Here is a 21,607-nt window from a genome sequence, read left to right on the forward strand (position 1 = left end):
CTCTCCAGCCTAAAATCATATTTTAAAAGATGATTTTGAAATCTGACTGCTAAGCCATCTCTCCAGCCCTAAATCATATTTTAAATAACTACTTTTAAACCTGATAGCTAAAATTTTTTAAATGGATTAATTTTTAAACTCTTTCATGTTTAAATAATACTCTCACTTTTGGTTAGAGAAGCTTCTCTTTTCAGATGGCAGTGACCTTGGGATGTCTCAGAAGGCACCATAGTGCTAAGATGTGAAAGAGGAGTACTCAGCACTAAAATATCCCTATCACACCTTCAAAAGCTCAGGGTCCAATGTAGAAGAGGTGGCAAAAAGAATGTAAGAGCCAAAGGAAAGGTAGGACTCCTTACAATGTGCTCCTCCAGACACAAAATGGCCTGGATATTCATGACCTCACAGTGCCTGACACTACCTACACAAGACCATCATAACAGGAAGAAAAGATCATGACATCAAAATAAAAGAGATACTCATTGAGGGGGGAGATATGATGGAGAGTGGAGTTTCATAGGGGAAAGTAGGGGGAGGGAGGGAATTGCCATGGGATATTGTTTACAATCATGGATGTTGTCACTAAAAATAAACAAAGAAAAAGAAAAAAACCTGATAGCTAATTTTTTTTTGATGCTTTAGTAATTTATTTATTTAAAAAGCACTTATCAAAAGCTTTCAGCATGTCAAGCACTGTTAGTTGTCTGGAAAAGAGTTCTATAAATTAGATGTCAGCTAAGCATAAATTTTTCTTATCCAAAAACAGCACAAAGAATACAGGGCCATTGGCTTAGCAGTTAATGTGCTTGCCTCGGAAGCCTAAGGACCCAGGTCTGATTCCCTAGATCAGCGTAAGCCACATGCACAAGGTGGTGCATATATGTGGAGTTTGTTTGCAGTGGCTGGAGGCCCTGGCATGCCTATTCTCCCCCCCCCCATCTGCCTTTCTCTCTCAAATAAATAAATTAAATATTTAAAAACATAAGAGTACATGTCTGCAAAGGACACAGGAGCCAAAAGGCAGGGGCTCCTTGTAGCCAAATGGGGGCAACTTAAGAATAACATGATAGCTAAAATTTTTTAAATGGGTTAATTTTTTAAACTTTCATGTTTAAATAATTTTAGACTGTCTAAGGTATTTCAAATGTTGCTTGATATATTCCTAAATGATGTATCACAGATATATGTCATGTCACATTCAGAAAAAAACTATTATTAAGATTCAGATCTTAATTGCTAATAAATTAATATGACCCAAGAATTACTTTTATAATTGCTTTTAAGTCATCTCTCTTTTTTATTAGAGGCAAGCGTAGCAGACTAGACTTTGTTATGAGAAAGAGACAGACAGAGAGAGACAGAGAGAACTGGCACACCAAGTAAGTAGTCCAGCCTCTGTACTGGGACTCCTGATGTGTGCACTATCTTGTGCACATGTGTAACTCTGAATGTATGTCACCTTGTGCATCTGGTTTATGTGGGATCTGGGGAGTCAAACATGGGTCCTTAGGCTTTGCAGGCAAACACTTTAACCACTAAGCCATCTCCCTAGCCCCATCTTTCTGTTTTGAAGAGCTATACCAGACCCTAGGACTAAGCCTTCTAGTAACCTGGAACACTAACAACAGTTGCCAAGTACACAAAATGTGATGTAGTACTTGGCCAAAAAGGAACCAAAAGCTGAGGCTCAGAAGAAAACAAACCTGTATTACTAAAACCTCACTGGTGGGCTCTAGTGCTTGAGGAGAGTTAAATGTAACAAGTACAAATCCAAAATTATTTGGGCTATATTAGCTTTTTGAAAAATAGCCAACCTACTTTTTGTCAGACATCGTCTTAGCAAAGCTACGATGGTCAGTATGGCTCTCCAAGCTTGCCATGCCATCCAAGGACAAGAAGAAGAATGATGCCAGAAAACTGGCTAAGACAGACAAGGACCCAGTAAACAAGTCTGGGGGCAAGGCCAAAAAGAAGTGGTCCAAAGGCAAAACTTTGGGATGAGCTCAACAATTTTTCCTGTTTGACAAAGCTACTTACAATAAACTCTGCAGGGAAGCTCCCCAACTAGAAGCTTATTACCCCAGCTGTGGTCTCTGAGAGACCAAAGATCTGCCATTCCCTGGCCAGGGCATTCCTTCACAGGTTCCTGAATAAAGGACTCATCAAACTGATTTCAAAGCACAGAGCTCAAGTGATTTACACCAGATGTCCCTGCTGTTGGCAAGGACGCATGAACAGGCTCAACCAACTGTACATTTGGAAAAATAAAAGTTTATTAAGTCAAAGACAGGCGTGGTTGCACATGCCTTTAATCCCAGCACTCAGGAGGCAGAGGTAGGAGGATCGCCATGAGTTCGAGGCCACCCTGAGATGACACAGTGAATTCCAGGTCAGCCTGGGCTAGAGTGAGACTCTACCTCGAAAAAAAAAAAAAAAAAAAGGAAACAAATAAAAAAAACTTACTAAGTCAAAAAGACATAGCCAACCTATTATCTTCCTCTCTGTATAGTTCACATTTTTGTGACAAGTTGAAACACTCCTTGTTTTCGATTATAGTTCTACACATACTTTTTTTTTTTTTTTTTTTTGGTTTTTCGAGGTAGGGTCTCACTCTGGTCCAGGCTGACCTGGAATTAACTTTGTCATCTCAGGGTGGCCTTGAACTCATGGCAATACTCCTACCTCTGCCTCCCGAGTGCTGGGATTAAAGGCGTGCGCCACCACGCCCGGCTCTCTACACATACTTCTTTTAACTTACTCTTTTCAGCAGATTCAAGTAGCTTCAAAATGACATGTTTTACCCTCTCAACCATTTTGATTCTTATACCTATAGGCCTCTCTCTAGTCTGTCTGCTAACTCTTCATGTAAACCAATCCTGACCATACCCCACAGACTTCCTCATCCTCCTGATGCAACAAACACAGATACCAGCCTGTGACCCAGACACCGAGATGGTGCGGTGGGGCCTCCTGACCCCATAATGTACCATGCTAGCATTCAGCAACTAAAGATCCCCTTTTCTATAAAGTTTTGTCTCTTTGTTCTCTTCCAAGTAAACAAAACGGCTGGATTAGAAGAGTCCCAAAGCTGTCTCCTCCTCTTGTCTCCCTCCTCTCATCTTGCCATAATCAGGGTCTGGGATCTTGGAAACATCTCCTATTATGACAACAGATCACCTCTGGGCAGAGAGAAGAGAATTGCACCTTCTTTGCAGTGCCCCCACCTCAGCCCTATCAAGCAAAACCTCCTACCTCACAGTGCAATTATCCACTCCTCTCCCCAATAACCCTACAACCTCCTCTCACTTTTTACCTGGGGTTCTGGATCCTCAGACCCTGCCAGTTCCTCCTGAATTTAAACAAAAGTCAAGGTTCAAGAAATAGTGATCCTTTCCACTTTGTCTTTTTTATTTTTTTAAATTCCCTCCCATGGAGCCGGCCTGCAGTCCAATTAGAGGGCAATTGGTTTCCACCATGACAGACAGGCCACTATTGCACCCGTTGGCTTTCCCCTTTGTCTTGAACCCAGATCCTGATCGTAACCTGTAGATGGGTAGGGATGGGCTACAGAGGAATATTTTGAAAAGACTCAAATGTTTATTTTACTTTGTTCATGATAATGACTTACAGGTATGCTCAGCAGACAGTGCAGTTTGCATTATATGCAGTTAACTAAATTATACTTCAATGAAGTTGAAAGGGTGATTTAAAGTAGTAGCAGAAACATCAGGCTTTTAAACACATGAAATTACAATGTGCACCCACATAAATAAGCATGAAACAAAATATGAAAACACTTGGCACTAAAAGCCATGCTTAAATAAAACTTAAAAAAAAACAAAAAACTTGAGGACTCTCTGATGGTGCTGTCTGCAGGCTGTGCAGTGGGCCCCAGAGATGAAGTTCAGTGCATCCTCACCTATGCTGAGGTGGGAATTCTGGTGCTGCAGCGGAGCCTTTGAGTAGAAGCAGTTCCATCCTGGGCCGGATGAGACTTGGCGTAGCGCAGCTGCATTTGAATCGTCAATTGTTCCTATAAGTCCGCCTCACCCTGCTCTGTCAGTAACCCCAATGAACTCATTGGTTCACCAGATAAAAGGAAAAACTTTTCCATCTACATCAAAATCAACAGTTAAGTTTTTTTTTCTTTTTTTTAATTTTACTACTTGATGAAACTTCTTAGTAACTTCAAAGACCAGACGTTTCCTTTCCCAAACTGTCATAGGGCTGAACAAGCAAATACCACCCACACGGTACATGCTGCACAGGCATGACTGTGCAAACCCAGGCTCCACACAGGCTTCTTCCACTGACAAAAAAAGGGGCTCTCAGCAGCAGCACATGACTTCCTCGTGATATTGAACAATTTTTATCTGTCATAAAACGCTGCACTGTATGTGCAGACTCAAAAAAAAAAAAAAAACAGCTCATTTCTGAAATTCCAACATTTCCAAGAACAACCTCAGATTCTGGGACTGTTGTTTACTAAAATGGAATACAGGTCATGGTATTCTTAAAGGCTGATCCTGCTGTTAAAATTCACATGTCATCTCCCTAGACATGGGGATGAGAAACAAAAACATGTAAGATTCCCTAAACTTTTATTCATTTGCAGGTCCTTTGGAGGAATGCAAACTATAGGCTTAGAGGTCTGAAAAATGAACTTCAAGCTAATATCTTTAAAAGTTGCTAAAACATTTACATCAGGGCAATACTGTAGACTTTGAAAAAATGAAGTAATGACATTATAAGATTTAGCTACAAAAGATAAAAGTATAAAAAGCTTCACTTTTACATTCTTGTCTACATTTATTTATAAAACATGGAGCTTCAATATAGTTACTGAAAGTTGGGTGTGGTGGTGCACACCTTTAATCCCATACTTGGGAGGCAGAGGTAGGGGGATCACCATGAGTTGGAGGCCATTGTGAGACTACATAGTAAATTCCAGGTCAGCCTGGACTACAGTGAGATCCTACCTCAAAAAAAAAAAAAAAAAAAAAAAAGTACATATATAATGAGCTTCGTCAAGTTAATTCTTTTTTTTTTTTTTTTTTTTTGGTTTTTCGAGGTAGGGTCTCACTCTGGTCCAGGCTGACCTGGAATTAACTCTGTCATCTCAGGGTGACCTTGAACTCATGGCAATCCTCCTACCTCTGCCTCCCGAGTGCTGGGATTAAAGGCGTGCGCCACCACGCCCGGCTTCAAGTTAATTCTTATTGTTAATTCTTATGCATCTTATTATGATCTTTACAACTTGTTTTTATTGATATTTAACATAACATGAGCATACAATGAAATTTCTTAAAATATACTGGAATTAGGGAAAACTAAATAAAAGTATTTCTTCTAAATTTGGTAGTTCTAGCTCTCAAGCATCATAACTTCTTTCTTTCAGACTTTAATAACTCTTCCAAGCTATTGTAACACATTCAGAGCTGAATCTCTGTGTATTAAGCATTAAGCCATTTCTAATGGCCAGAAAATATGATAGGAGTATTATTTCTTCCTTTGTTCCTTCTTTTTCCTCTGAATGTTTTTAGATAATTAAATAAATTGCTATGCCACTGTTTTCCAGCTTGTAAAACATGGACTACTGTTTTATGTGCTTAGCAAGAAAGAAGTAAAATATCAAAGCACATTGCAAACTGCTAAGATATTCAATGCACTGTAATCAAGCACACATCACTCCTAATGATTCAAGGTTTTGTTTAAATGAAAGCGACTTACTGACTCATGTTACCAATCTTACAAGGCCCCCAGAAATGCAAATGACATTGGCAGAAAATTTATTTAGCTATACTAAGAACTTTGTAAGTGATACTGCATGCATGGCTTTTTTAGTCAACTGTACTGTGAAGCCAGTGCAGTAAAGAAATCTGGCTCACAAAAATCCTAACGCAGCAACTTTAACATTTTAGATAGTGAGTATTTCTCTCCATTTTCTAGCCTACTGACTGTAATTGTAAATTAAACAGAAAAATGTTATTTCCCAAGAGAAGATGGAGTTGTAGAGGGAGTGGTATTAATTGTGACATTAAATTAACTCTTTCACTAGAAATCCTAAAACTATTGCCATCTAAAGAGTTAATTATATTTTTGCTCTAACACAAAGGTTTCCATAGTATTATATGGGACTAGTGGGAGTCATTGATAGTGGGATGGAAAAAAATCCAGGAACTTCTAACCTTAGGGAGAAAAGGAGACTTAATTATAATTTTATTTCTTATATAGAATTAAAAAGTAGTAACCCCCTGAAGGTATAACTGAGAGTAAGAACAATTTTCTACAAATTATGTTATTTCTAAGTGTCAAAAAGCAACAATTAGAATATGAAACCTATGTGATTTCTTTCTCTACTAAAGCTACACAAGAGTAATTATTAATTTATGAGAAATTTTAGAAGTAAAGGAGATTACTAAAATAAATTACCAGGTAGAGGAGACTATTAATATATATTGTTAAGAAACTATTCTAAGATAATAATCAGTTTCTCATCAGCATTGTTCATAGAGAAGACACCCCATGACTACCTACCAGGTACATTAAAGCTTTTGGACTGATGGAGAGAACCTGGAAGCTTTATTACTATTCATCAAATCAACTTTAGTAGCTATACACACTCAGAATCTATTCATCAAGGGGCTTTTAGTCTAATGGAAGAACTACACATAAATAAGCCAATTACATAGTAAAATAAAAATAAAATAGTAAAAATAAAGGGAAAATGTGGAAAAGGTCCTTTGAACTACTCATCCCAGTCCTGAGCTATGCAATAGCTCAAGTGTTCCTATCTAACATTCATATATCTTTGGAAAATCCTCTTCTTTTGAGTATGGACCAGGCCTGCTAAGTCACTCATAGCTAATAGACTAAAACACAATTGATGAGATGTCAGCAGTAAGATCAGACAATACAAAGATTTTGGCTCTTGTCTTCACATTTTCTCCTTCATTCATCTTAAATCCTGGGTTGGCAGGATCAACTTTATGAAAGTGGCTGTATTACCAAAGGCAATCCACAGATTCAGTGCAATTACCATTAAAGTTCCAATGACATTCTCCTTCTAAACAGCGAAAAACAAGTCAATGATACATATGGAAGCAACACAAAAGACCATGCATAGCCAAAGCAAACCTAAGTAGAAAAAAAAAATCACTGCTGGAGGTATCACAATTCCTGATCTATATTTATACTATAGATCTATAGTGACAAATGAACAGGTACTGGCACACAGACAAGTGGAATATTATACAGGACTTAAAAACATCTATACAACTATAGGTATCTAATTTTTGACAAAGACATAAAAAGATACTATGTGGGGAAATGACAGCCTAGTCAACAGATAGTGCTGGCAAAACTGATTGTAGAAGAATGAAGTTAGATCCACATCTCTTACCCTGCACAAAGATATAGATCAAAGCTCTTTATGTAAAGCCAGAAATACAGAAACTACTAGAGGAAACATGGGCAATACACTGGAAGTTGTAGGTAATAACTTTCTGCACAGAACTCTAATAACACACTAAATACTCTCAATAATCAATAAATCAACATAAAATTAAAACATTTCTTCAGAGCAAAGGAAACTAACAGCAGAGTAAACAGAAAGCCTACAAAATGGAGAAAGTCTCTGCTAACCAATCCTCTGATGGGAGATTAATACCTAGAATATATAAAGAACTACAAAAAATAAACACCAAAAAAATCCCTGCCAATCAATGAATGAGCTAATGAAATGAAGATAATTCTCAAAAGAAGAAACACAAATGGCTAACAGATGTTTAAAAAAATGTTCCTTGTGGCTGGAAAGATGCTTATCAATTAAGGCACTTGCCTGTGAAGCTTAAGGACCCAAGTTCAACTCTCCAGATCCCACATAAGCCAGATGCATAGTGATACAGTGTGCAAGGTTGCATGTGTGAACAAGAGGGTGCATGCATCTGGCATTTGATTATAGTGGCTGGAGGCAATCTAAGCTCAGAAAGACAAAAACCACATGTTTTCTCTCATATAACTTTTAATGTTTATATGTATGTTAAGCAATTGTCTGTTCCCTAACTTGCATAGCTTCTTGTTATACAATTATTTCTTAACATTTCTGTAGATCATGTATCCTTAAATATATGTTATTATGGAATAAAATTAAAATAATTATATAGAAATATAAAAAGTAAAATCAGTGCTTTCATTTTTAATATTTTAACTTAAGTGGAACAACTGATTATTTTATGGCATATGTTTCATATTCTTAGACTTTATGAAACTGAGTTTCTATTTTAAAGATATCAATTGAGTAGCAAACAACACCTAATTATGTGTTAAGTAAATAAAATTTGGGTTGGGAGCTCAAAGTTTGAGCAAAGACAAATAAAGAAAAGACATCAAAATTAAATTTAGAAAATATAGTAACATTTAATACCCCTCTAATCTTGCATAAGTTTCCAAAACCTCAGTTATTTTCATCTACACATGTGATAACTTAGTATCCAGTATCACTTAAACACCCAAAGTGATGGAAGTTTATTCATATTATTGATAAATGATATCAGAACAAACTAGCAACATGAAAAAAATAAAGTCAGAATCCAATCTCACTTCTCAGAAAAAAATAAAATAAATCCAAGATTTAAATATAACAAGCAAAAATAAAAATAGTGAAAGGGGGCATAGGTAATTTGGGTCTTTTAATCTTGAACAGGATATAGGGATGAATAAAAGTTTGCCTGGCTGGAACTAAGGGATCTTCTTGGTACAGAAGGTTTACTGTTAAAACCAGGAAAAAAGTTCCAGGGAAATTGGAATAATTTACCTAAATGACAAAAAAGTTTTCTACGCCCTAATATAAACTGAAACCACAGTTTTAAAAAATGAGATATTTGCTGCTGGGCTTGGTGGTGTACACCTTTGATCACAGCACTCAGGAGGCAGAGGTAGGAGGATTGCTGTGAGTTCGAGGCCACCCTGAGACTCCATAGTGAATCCCAGGTCAACCTGGGCTAGAGTGAGACCCTACCTTGAAAAATAAAAAAAATGAAAAAAAAAATGAGATATTTGCTCTAGAATTTGAAACTTCTGTATGACAAAAATATCATAAAATAATGTCACTAAGAGAAAATGTCCATGTTTATCATGAAAAGAAACTACTTTTCTTCCAAAGATACAAGCCAATAAAAAGCATACAAACGAGTTAGAAAAAAAAAAAACCTGAAAATCCACTAGAAAGAAACGTGAGCAAAAGTAATGAATATTTGGGCAAAAGATTCAGCAATTTGTTGAAAAATATAGTTAGTAACTACAGTTCTGCTGTTCAGATACAACACTGATAAAAAAATAAAAGATGGTTTATAAAATGAAAATATGAGAACCATTTAAGAAAAGGAACAAGTTCTAAAACATAAAGATTCAAATAATGGATTCAATGTTAGGGGAAAAAAAGACTGGTGGTGAATAATAAATTGTATTCCAGTTTCCAAAGGAATATGAACTGTCTGTCTCAGTGAGGTGGGGTACACTGTTAACAAAAACCATCTTGCTATGCCTTTTGCTTGAGACATTTACTGTCATATTGTCCAAAACTTAATGGAGAAAAACCTGCTTCCTAGCCTAAAACATGGATGTTGTACAAATGTGTATCTGTACTCATAAGGGAAAATATTTAGTGAAATGTTGAATATATGCAGATTCACATATGCAAATGTATATAACAAAGTCTTAACTCCGGCATTGTTCTTACTTCCCAAAAATCCTGAAAATAACCAGTGTCAATCTGTAAAGAACCAATTAGATTTTGTAAAATAATGTATGTAAAAAAAGTTTTGAAGTACAAAATAATGATCACTATTTTTTAAAATTTTTGTTAATTCTTATTTATTTATTTGAGAGCAACAGACAAAGAGAGAGAGAGAATAGGTGTGCCAGGGCTTCCAGCCACCGAACTTCAGATGCCTGCTCCCCCTTGTGCATCTGGCTAACGTGGGTCCTGGGGAATCAAGCCTCAAACCGGGGTCCTTAGGCTTCACAGGCAAATGCTTAACCGCTAAGCCATCTCTCCAGCCCAGTGATCACTATTTTAAACCATTTCTAAATGTAAACACAGTGCTAAGTACTTCATAGATATCATATGACCTCATCCTCCCAGAAACTCTAGACACTAGGATTGTAAGTAACATCTTCTAATTTTATTAACTGGCAGCTAATTTGAATTTTAAAAAGGATTCTATGAGTCAACTGAAAGTGTCTGCAAGCCAGCCAGGCAGCTCCAGCCCATAGGCTGCCAACTTGCTCTGTAGTGTGAAAAGTAGAGAGAAGGTCAACCCCAAAGCCCAGACAACATCTGTAACCAGGAAGGCATGGCTCTGTCCTGGGCAGTGCAGTAGAAAAGAAGGGAAGAATGCAAGCTCAGCGCCATGAAGTCAGGGAGAAAGAGGATTTCACAACATGGAGGATGGGGCACAAACCAAGTGGAGGAAAAAGCCAAAGCAAGAAGTTTTATGATTTGGTAACGAAAATGTCACTGGTGACCTTTAAGATCTGTAAGGGAGAAGCTTGGGTAAAAGAGCGGAAACTAGAGCAAAAGGAGCCTAAAGAGCAGAGACGCCTGAATCCACCAGTACAGTGTCTTAAGGATTCTGCCCTAGAAGCATGGGGAAAAGGGGACTGTGTCAAACCTGGGAGAGAGAGACAGGGTAACACCTAGAGCTGTGAGGACTGGGGGGCATTTAAGGATAGAGGGAGACCCAGCGTGTCTGTAGATAGGGAGAGGTAGAAGTTATAAGAATGAAGGAGGACTGAGGAGGTATTTAAGAACAGAGGAAGCCGGGCGTGGTGGCACAGGCCTTCGATGCCAGCATTTGGGAGGCAGAGGTAGGAGGATCACTGTGAGTTCAAGGCCACCCTGAGACGACATAGTGAATTCTAAGTCAGCTTGGGCGAGAGTGAGAGCTCTGGACTAGTATCAATGAAGCAAGGCCCCAGTGTTCAGAAGCCTTACCACTGAGATGGTGGAGGCCATATCGCATGGTAAGTAGACCACAGATTAGCTACCATCTGCAAGTGTGAGGGCAACAAGGATAACTCAGGGAATATAGAACAATGCCAGACAGCATTCTCGAACCCGCTGTAAAGGTTCATGAAATTCCAGCTGCTTAGACCCTGGAATAGCCTGAGGAGGCTTGAGACAGAACCACAGTATGTCTGGAATTTTAGGCTCCATAGAAGATTCTGTCTGGCAACATCTTAAAATGAACTGGTTTGCAACAATTCCTGGGGAATATCTAGGAAAGAGACAATTAAGAATAGAATGCTTTCTTTGAAGAATAAAAATAACTAGATGGCTTAGTGGTTAAGCGCTTGTCTACGAAGCCTAAGGACCCCAGTTCGAGGCTCGATTCCCCAGGAACCACATAAGCTAGATCCACCCATTCCCCCCCCCTTCTCCCTCTTTCTCTGTCTGTCTCTATCAAATAAATAAATAAAAATAAACAAAGAATTTTTAAAAAAAATAACTAGACTTCTTTGAAATCTACCAATATTTACCATAGAGTATTTTTTTTCAAACAACACCTCAGAATTGTTCATATAACCAGATACCTTCATAGTATGCAATGGATAAAGTTTGGGGGAGAAAACAGCATTTCATGGAAGTTAAGGAGAAAACTCAAGAGAAAAAAAAAATTACTGAGCACATTAAATAAAACTATATGAACACACACAGATCAGAAATATACTTTTCTTAGTCACTGAATTTTCACATAATACCCTTGCTACATAACCAGTATTCTCCCGATGTTGACAGAAAACAACAACAAAAAATAGTTGATGTTGCTTTCTCTTCTAGCTATGACCCTTTCCCCTTTCTTTGCTGCCTAACTTCTAGAATGAGTGGGCTGGACCCTCAGTCTCAATTTTCTTCCCACTCACCTTCCCAGCAATGTGTCTGTGCCCATTTTCTACTCAAACTGCAATTCTGAATATCACAGCAGTATTGTAGTCAAACTTCTGGCTTCTCTGCAGCTTTTGTGTTGCTTGGCTGATTTTGATACTTTAAAGTTAGAATTAAAATGTAAATGTTTACAGTAAGATCCAGTTTGGGGCTGGAGAGATGGCTTAGCAGTTAAGGTGCTTAAGGACCCAGGTTCAATTCCCTATGACCCACGTAAGCCAGATGCACAAGGTAGCACAGGCATCTGGAGTTCAAGGAAACAGTGACCTACTGACTTCTCACTAGAGCTGATGAAACAAAAATTTTAAGGATCCAAAAGAAAAAATCAACCTCAAGCCAGAATTCTAAATATGTGCGGCCATATATGCTTTGAAAATGAAGCTAGAGATATTGCTTAGTGGTTTAGGTGTGAAACCTAAGGACCCATGTTCAACTCTCTTGATCCCATGTAAGCCGGACACACAAGATGATGCAAGTGCACTAGGTCACACATATGCACGTGGTGGCGCACGTATCTGGAGTTTGATTGCAGTGGATGGTGGCCCTGGCACACCAATTCTCTCTCTCTCATTAAAGAAAAAAAAAGGAAATGAAAGTGAAGCATTTTTCATATACAAGAAAAGTCTTCACCAGCAAACTTTTCCTACTAAAAGTGGTAAGAGAAATTATTCAGGCAAGAGGGAAATAAGACCAGGAAGAAGCATTCAAGCATTCAAGAAGGAAATGACAGATGTGGTGGAAACCTACTGCATGCTACCCAGAATCCCCTTGAAGAACTTCGCTCCTATTACTGGAAGCCCTGTGGGCAGAGCCTTCGGTTCTCCACATGTTTAAGCGCTGGCTCATTTACTCTGCTCACAGACAGACCCTTCCCAGGGCAGCCCATGTCTAATGACTGGACCAGTTGGCAGTATGAAGGACTAACCATTTTGATCAATGCATGTCTCTCAAAGGCCCTTCTAGCTCCAGATGAAGTTCCCATGGTGTCTGATGAGTGTGTCCATTGAGATTGCAAGTGGACTTCTTCCTCTGCCAAACTATTCTCCAAAAATATTGCTGTAGATGATTTTACTTTTCACAAATTGACACATAGCCCTCGCTAGCTGCTGTGCAATACCCAGGTTCTCTGTTTAGCTATCAAGGGCCCTTGAAATGCAACCTTATTTCCCAATATCATATGATATGCTCCCCGTTCCCTCAAACTACAGCCCATTCTCTCCCTGTACCACCTGGTGTTTGCTCTGTTTACACATCCTTTCCTCCAAATCCCCATCTCTCCCTTTCCCTATTGACCATCTGTCATTCCAGCTCATGACCCAACTCCTCTATGACAAGATCAACACCCCATAGTTTTACCTTTCCTCGGGTTTTTACTAGGTTCCTGGATAATTTTTAAATTTATTCATTTTGAGTACATTTTATATTTATTTGAAAGAGAGAAAGCGGAAGAGAGAAAGAACATGGGCAGAACATTCCAGGTCCCTGTGACCGCTGCAAATGAACTCCAGAAGCATACACCACTTCGTACATCTGGCTTAACCTGGGTACTGGGGAATTAAACCCAGGCCAGCAAGCTTTGCAAACAAGCACCTTCAACCACTGAGGAGATGTCCTCAGCCCGATTAAATGATTTTAGTTATTTCCCAGTGGTTTCATTTTAGCTTTGTCTTCCTAATTTATATTGCTGGCAACTCGTAGGGACTTTTACACACACATACAGAGAGAGAGAGAGAGAGAGACAGAAATAGAGAGAGAGGAGAAGGAGAAGAAAGAGGAGGAGGAGAAGAAGAAAAGGGGAAAAAGAAGGAGGAAGAAAATGAGGAGAAGGAAGAGACAGGTCTTAGTATGGATTTTTTGATTTATTTGTTAAACTGCTGAAGCACAGATGTTTAGAGGAGAATACACGTACCTACAAATTAGGATGTTATGCAAATTTACAACTGGAACAAAGTAAAAAAGAAATATGAGACCTAAATTAATGAGAGCAAATCCTTTCTTCCCCATGTTTGCTTCTAATATCTTTCTCCATCTTTTGCAACTTCACTGCAACTGCAAAACAGGTCTTGATTTTTCTTCCTCCTCTTGTTACTGTCTGCCCTCTACTGGAATATAATGAAAATGTGTAAAAATTAGACCAAAGAAGTGGGTTGGGTTGGTTCCTTTTTAGCAACTCATGTTGGCGAAATTGGTAGCCTTAATAGATGGTGGGTTATTTCATTTGGAACAGGAAGATAGAGCTTGAACATGAGAAAACTTGGACAGCAATAGGGCCAAGGGAAGAAAGAGACATGGCATAGGGTATAAAAGTGGAGGCAGGGGATCAGATGTGAGCTGGATCATTCAGATTTTGTCAGTTTCCCCCCCGCCCCGGGCATTTTCTTTTTTTATTATTAATTTATTTTATTTATTTGAGAGTGACAAAGAAAGACAAAGAGGCAGGTAGATCGAGAGAAAATGGGCGTGCCAGGGCCTCCAGCCACTGCAAATGAACTCCAGATGTGTGTGCCCCCTTGTGCCTCTGGCTTATGTGGGTCCTGGGGAATTGAACCTGAGTCCTTTAGCTTTGCAGGCAAGCGCCTTAACAGCTAAGCCATCTCTCCAGCCCACAGGCGTTTTCTTATTAGGTCTTGTCTACCAAACACCACATTGTTGAATGTTAACAGTAAGTAAACAAAAGGTAAATGGGCAAACCAAACACTAGGCTCCTTGATGAATGTACCTTGTATAGAGTGACCTGCGTCTGCTTGACTGTACTGACAAAAGCAGTATGGAAAACAGATCATTATTCCTAAGTTGTTTTCTTGGTGAACTTGCCATGCCAGACCATCACAGGAAGTAACTTACTTTTTACCTCCTATACACTTTATAATTTTATGATATAAAACACAGGCTTCAGAAATTAGATATAGTATCTCTTACTTGTGTTCAGAAATATTTTTAAAACTCACTCTTTCAACATTTAAAATTCAGATTTAAAATTATCATTCAAGTTTTTGTCTTGTTTTTTCTTTTCATGAAATTAATATTCACATGAGATCAAGTGCATAGACCCATGAAATTAATATGCAATTTAACATAAAAATCTCTTGCCTACCTGGCTTTCCCTGTCATGCTGAGTCACATGCAGGTTTCTAGAACTTTCTACAAGAACCCAGATATTTAAACATTTGGATCACTTAAGTTTCTTTTTAATGAACGTACTAAGTTCATAACTAAAGGTTAGCTTAGCTTTTTTCGTGCTGCCATGAGTTGTGGTGCTATTTAGTGGAAAGCATTTTGGTAAAATATTAGGGAAAACTGCCCTCTCAAATGTTTTGCAATGCATGCTGACATATATCAAAACTGACTGTGGTTCTCTCATACACTAGCCTTACCTAACCCTGGACAAATCATTTTACCTCTCTAAGCTTCAGTTTCCTTCTCTGTAAAAATAAAGATCTTGCCATGTCTGCCTCACTGAGTTGTTGTACAGATCAAAGGCGAAAAACATGTGAAAACTCTCAGCAGAAAGTCACAGTAATAGACAATATTTAATTTATGTATGCCAGTTGGACTAACATGAGATGCGTTTGTTTTTTGTATTTTTTTTTTTGCTATGATAGGCACAAATGATTTCAAAGTCATTCAGATGAAGGAAAAACATAAAATTATAAAATTTAAAACTAAAAATGTTTCTTTGCAGCTGCTCCAACGACTAAAAGTGAAACCTGAGAACCCCCTCCCACATTCACTCGTACCTGTACAGCGAAACCAGGACACCCCCACAGCACCCTGAGATCTATTCAACTCGAACAAGAACCCAGACAATTCAGAAAGTGTCACTTGTAGCCCACACATCCCCAAGACAAATACAGACAGACATCACAGAAATGCCACCATTTAACTGTATGCATACCATACACACACACACACACATACACACACACATATATATATATATATATATATTTTGGTTTTTCAAGGTAGGGTCTCACTCTGACCCAAGGTGACCTGGAATTAACTATGTAGTCTCAGGGTGGCCTCGAACTCATGGTGATCCTCCTACCTCTGCCTCCCGAGTGCTGGGATTGAAGGCGTGCGCCACCACGCCCAGCTCTGCATACCATATTTTAAAGGCACTTAGTCATGGAAAGTGACAGAAAGAAGCAAACATTCCTAACTTATACTATGATTAGATGAGATATGGTAGCTATTTAATTGTTTTATGGTGGGGAGGAAAAAAAAAAAAGATAACCCATGTGAGTTTGTTCACTCCTCATATGTGCTTATTTTATCCCGTCTGTCCCAAGGGGGAAAAGGGGCGTTAATGAAGTGGCAGTGGGGTATATTATAGAAGTCCATGCACTGTAGTAACACACAGCATAAAATAAGTGAGACCAAGTGAAAAGCAAAGGTGGTAGGTGAAGTCTGGGCATTCATACTGTCTCTAGGACTTTGCAAGGTCCGGGGAGAAAGGCAGCGCTCCTGCCCAGCTCAGAGCAGGTCACCCAGCACCCCTTCTCCCAGAGAAACCCCACACTCACCAAGCACAGAGAAGAGCAGCCACATCAGGAACAGCGCTGGATCAGACGTTCTCCAAGGGCAGAGCATGTCTCTTTCCTGGTTTTCTGCCCTTCACTTGGTACCTTTCCTCCTCACAGGTGAGGGAGCAGTGGTCAGCATGACCAGGCTCCCTCCGGTCTCTGATGGAAACCTGTGTGCTCGGGTTGCCCTGTGCCCATCAACAGCGGGCACGTCTTTCCTCCAGGCCCTTTCTTTCCACTCGTTGTGTTTTAGTCTGATTAATATGGAAGAGAAGAAACTCTTTCACTGGAACTTGACACAGCAAGAGATTTCCTGTACAAAGCGCTGAGGCAAAGACAAAGGAAGCAGATTGACTCAGTTATCTTTCAGCTCATTGGTTCTCTTCTCACTTCTGCTGCACACAGATAAAATGTACAGTGGTAAGGCTTTGAACGGCCTAAGATAAATGGATTTGTCTAAACTTCCATTAAATGGACAAACAGAAAAAAGCAAATAATTAAATCAGGATACTTAAGCTCACTGTGGTCCATGCTTGTTAATTTCCCAATCACATAAGGTCTAGAAGCATTATAAAGGTTTAAAAGGTATACAGTCCTCCTTAGTCTTCAAATCAGGTATAATGTATTTCCCCTTGAAAATTCTGTACTAGGAAAACATCTAGCCCCCTGCCCACATTTTCCATTGCCACTCTAACCATCACAAAATTGATGGCTTCACAAAACAAAATTTCATGTCTCACTGTTCTGGAAGTCAGAGGTGTGAAAGACATTGTAACGGGGCTAAAATTGAGGCGTAGGCACTTTTATTTGAGGTACATGGACAGGAGGCTTTTCCTTGACTTTTGCAGCTCCTAGAAGACATTCCAGGTTTTGGTTTGTTGTCACATCATTCTGACCTTTGCTCCACAATCATACGCACTTCTGGGATCATGATCTCTCAGCCTCCTTGTAAGATCTTCTATGACTATTTTGAGGCTACTCGGAAAATCTTGGATAATTTCTCCATCTAAAGATTTCATCTGCAAAGTCCATTTTCCTATACCAGGTCACTCTCACAGGCTTTAGGAATTAGGGCATGGCTTTTATTTGGTATTATTCTATGCCAGGACTCAGTTCTAATTGCTATTCCCATTGACTTTTGATCATCTTAACCAAAAATACCTATCTTTTACTTTCATATGTCTGGGGTTCTAACTTACCAAGAAAAAAAAAAAACCTCTTCATAATGTTGCTAGTTAATATGCATTAAAATTATGTTATATTTGAGAGGAAGAAAGAAATAAAAAAAGAGTACTTCTTTGTGGTAAGAATTTCCTACCCTAGGGCAAAACTTTCCAGGAAGAAAAGGGGAAGAAAATATTGAAAATAGAAAAAAAAAATCAATAACATGCACTTATTTTGAAGTTAGCAACTCCACCTTCCCTCTTGTCAAACATAAACTAGATAGATAGATAGATAGATAGATAGATAGATAGATAGATAGATAGATTTCTTTTCTTCTTCCTTCCCCTTCTCAAGTTTTCCTCGTGAATCAACTTGATTCAGACAATGAAATAATATTCTTAAGGGCAAGAAAGACTTAAGGACATGAGCTATAATGAGTGGGTAATACCAATCTTGTCTTCTGTATGATGTTAAACCAGGTCTCACCAAAATAAATAAATGGAAGAAATGTTATTTAAGTGACATTTCTGGTTCTCAGTGCTGTTAGACCATGGATAGTGACAACAGAAGGAGCTACTGTCCCAGTACTGGTCCAAGGCTCCTGGGTATTTTTTTTTAATCAAGTCTTCTCCACTTTACATCATATTAACATGGGCCTTTATTTCATGCATCAAAGATCCTTGGTGGCCATTTATGGTAATACTTTCTTGGTGACACCAGCAAAAGTAAAGCACATGAGGGCTTCCTGCCTAACATCTCAAAGAGCCCTGGTGGGAGAGTGGAGAGTCAAACAGTTTGTCTCTGCTAGCTCTGCGTTTTCCTGACTCAGGTCCTCTGGTGTGAGAGGCTTCAGGGGACTTTCACTGACTCACTCTTGTTAGGCCACCTGAGATTAGCTCACAGTCTGTAACCATCAGCTCAAGAGTCAGGCAAGGGGTAAGAGAAACCAAAGAAGCTGCACAAAATAGATTCAGAAAGATGACAGTTTTTCAGTGTCCACTCCCTTACCTCTTCTATCCTCAACCCCCCCAACCCCTCTTCCTCCAAACTCTCAATTCCCACCTTCACTCCTTAAAAAGAGCACAGGGCTGGACACATGACTCAGTGGTTGAGAGCACTTTCTGTGCAAGCATTTTAGAGCTGGGAAACTGATCCATGGTGAATCCTCAAGATCCAAATAGACATCTGGGCTTGACCCTGCATGTCTGTAACCGTGGGGAGTAGACACCAGAGAATCACTGGGGTACAAACAGGTGGAAAAACGATGGAGAGAACACGTGATGTTCTCCTCTGGCCACCACAGGTGAGGGCACCACCCCCTCCCTTGTACAGTTGAGTTCAATCTATACCACACGGACACATGCACTTACGTACACCAAACACACCCATGCACAATGTGCGTTAAAAATAATAAAGAAAACAAGCTTGTGGTAGCATAACCATCCACCAAAGATCCATTAGAATCCACATAATAAAAGAAGGGTCAGTGTATATGGTAAATGCATCTCTCTGAAAAATCTCAAAACCTTAGCTTCCTCTTGTGTGTGCCTTTGGGGTACATAGACCCAGGAAACAGAGCAAGGAATGAGAAAGGATGAAGAGAAAAGTAGTCCTCAAACAGAAATACATCAGGACAACTGACTACACATCTTCCAACACTCTTTTACTTATACCTATTTAGAATTTGAACATTTAACAAAAAGAAAGAGAGAGAGAGAGAGAAAAGAAAGAAGAGGAAGAAGAAGGATGATGAGCAGGAGGAGGACAGGGAGGGAAAGAGGAGGATAGGAAGGCAGGGAAGGGAGTGGGGAGGCTAGAGAAATGCCTCAGTGGTTAAAGGTGCTTCTTGAGCAAGCATGAAAGCTTCTGGGAGCCTGAGACGGCCATGGTTCAAATCTCCAGAGTTGGGCTGGAGGGAGGGCTTAGCAGTTAAGGCGTCAGCCTGCAAAGCCCAAGGACCCAGGTTCCATGCCCCAGGACCCAAGTTAGCCAGATGCACAAAGGAGGGCACAAGTGGCTAGAGGCCCTGGCGTGCCCATTCTCTCTGTTTTTATCTGTCTCTCTCTCTCAAATAAATAAATTAATTAAATTAAATAATTTGTTTTAATCTCCAAATCCCACATAAAAGGCAGCTGCAACTTCAGACATAAATGCATACACCACACTCATGAAAGAGAAAAATGAAATAGAAAATTAGTGACTATCTTCCTATCCATATCCATTTTCTGTTTCCCAGTTTGTCTCACTGCAGTGTCCACCAATCCAAGCTCTCAAGAGTCATCTGAAATCCTCAGTCAACCTTCATGCCCCGTCATTACATGCACTGATTGAGCTTGGAAGGGGCTCACAGGGGCTGGAGATGCCATTCAGTAGTAGAATGCTGGCCCAACATAAACAAGGTCAATACAGTGTAGGGAAAAAAATATCACCTCACAAAATGTATATTTCTAATTCTAATCCTACTGTTATGCTATTTGTCCTGAAATTTTTTCACTTCTACCTGATCTAGGTCACCTATATAAAAATTAGCCTTAGAGATGCACAAGGTGGCGCATGTGTCTGGAGCTCATTTGCAGTGGCTGGAGACCCTGGCATGCCCATTCTCTCTCTCTCTCTCTCTCTCAAATAAATAAATAAATAAATAAATAAATAAATAAATAAATAAATAAATAAAACAGCCGGGTATGGTGGTGCACACCTTTAATCCCAGCACTCAGGAGGCAGAGGTAGGAGGATCACCAGGAGTTCAAGGCTGACCTGGAATTCACTGTGTAGACTACACAGTGAATTCCAGGTCAGACTGGACTAGAGTGAGACCCTACCTCAAAAAACAAAAATAATAATAATAATTATAATGAAAAATCAAAACAAGAGCTGGGCATGGTGCCACAAGCCTGAAATCCCAGCACTTGGGAAGCAGAGGTAGGAGGATCGCCATGAGTCCAAAGCCACCATGAGACTACATAGTGCGTTCCAGGTCAGCCTGAGCTAGAGTGAGACCCTACCTCAAAAAAAAAAAAAAAAAAAAAAGAAAGCCTTTCGGCCGGAGCCGCCACCTTCCAGTAATTTGCCAAGATGACAAACACAAAGGGAAAGAGGAAAGGCACCCGGTACATGTTCTCCAGGCCTTTCAGAAAACATGGAGTTGTTCCGTTGGCCACAGATATGTGAATCTACAAGGAGGGTGACATTGTAGACATCAAGGGAATGGGTACTGTCCAAAAAGGAATGCCTCATAAATGTTACCATGGGAAGACTGGAAGAGTCTACAGTGTCACTCAGCATGCTGTTGGCATTGTTGTGAACAAGCAAGTCAAGGGCAAGATTCTTGCCAAGAGAATTAATGTGTGTATCGAGCATATTAAGCACTCTAAGAGCCGAGACAGCTTCCTGAAACGGGTGAAGGAAAATGACCAGAAGAAGTAGGAGGCCAAAGAGAAGGGAACCTGGGTGCAGCCGAAGTGGCAGCCCGCTCCGCCCAGAGAGGTGCACTTTGTGAGGACTAATGGAAAAGAGCCGGAGCTGCTGGAGCCTATTCCCTATGAGTTCATGGCTTAATAGATGTCCTAAATGAATCAGACCTAGATTGTCAAAATGCTTTTCTTCATTAAAGTTTGGAGTCCTCACTTACTCAAAAAAAAAAAATTAGCCTTAGAAAATTAGGAAAAATGTGTGCTATACAAGAGCTAATTATTTTTTAATGTATTTTATTTATTTGAGAGAGAAAGAGGCAGAGAGAAAGAGAGAAGGGAGACAGAATGGGCATGCTAGGGCCTCTAGCCACTGCAAAGGAACTCTAGATGTGTGCACCCCCTTGTGCATCTGGTTTATGTGGATCCAAGAGATTTGAACCAGGATCCTTTGGCATTGCAGGCAAACACCTTAACCACTAAGCCACCTCTCCAGCCCCAAGGTAATGATTTTTTTTTTTATATAATCTTACAGACTACACAAATGGAAAAATTTAGGAATA

General features: G+C 39.5%; 1 protein-coding gene and 1 pseudogene across 1 annotated transcript in view; one reads left to right on the plus strand and one right to left on the minus strand.

Moving 5' to 3' along the window:
* Positions 1–16,711, minus strand: part of Cd200r1 (CD200 receptor 1) — a 33,547-nt gene extending 16,836 nt beyond the window's left edge. Inside the window, exon 1 of the mRNA XM_045147614.1 lies at positions 16,471–16,711. Coding sequence (XP_045003549.1) covers positions 16,471–16,537 — 67 coding nt within the window. The 5' untranslated portion in view covers positions 16,538–16,711. The remainder of the gene's footprint in view (positions 1–16,470) is intronic.
* Positions 16,712–20,709: 3,998 nt separating this feature from the next.
* Positions 20,710–21,214, plus strand: LOC105945036 (annotated as a pseudogene).
* Positions 21,215–21,607: the final 393 nt, after the last annotated feature.

The sequence above is a fragment of the Jaculus jaculus genome, chromosome 4, assembly GCF_020740685.1.
Source record: "Jaculus jaculus isolate mJacJac1 chromosome 4, mJacJac1.mat.Y.cur, whole genome shotgun sequence".
Taxonomy (NCBI): Eukaryota; Metazoa; Chordata; class Mammalia; order Rodentia; family Dipodidae; genus Jaculus; species Jaculus jaculus.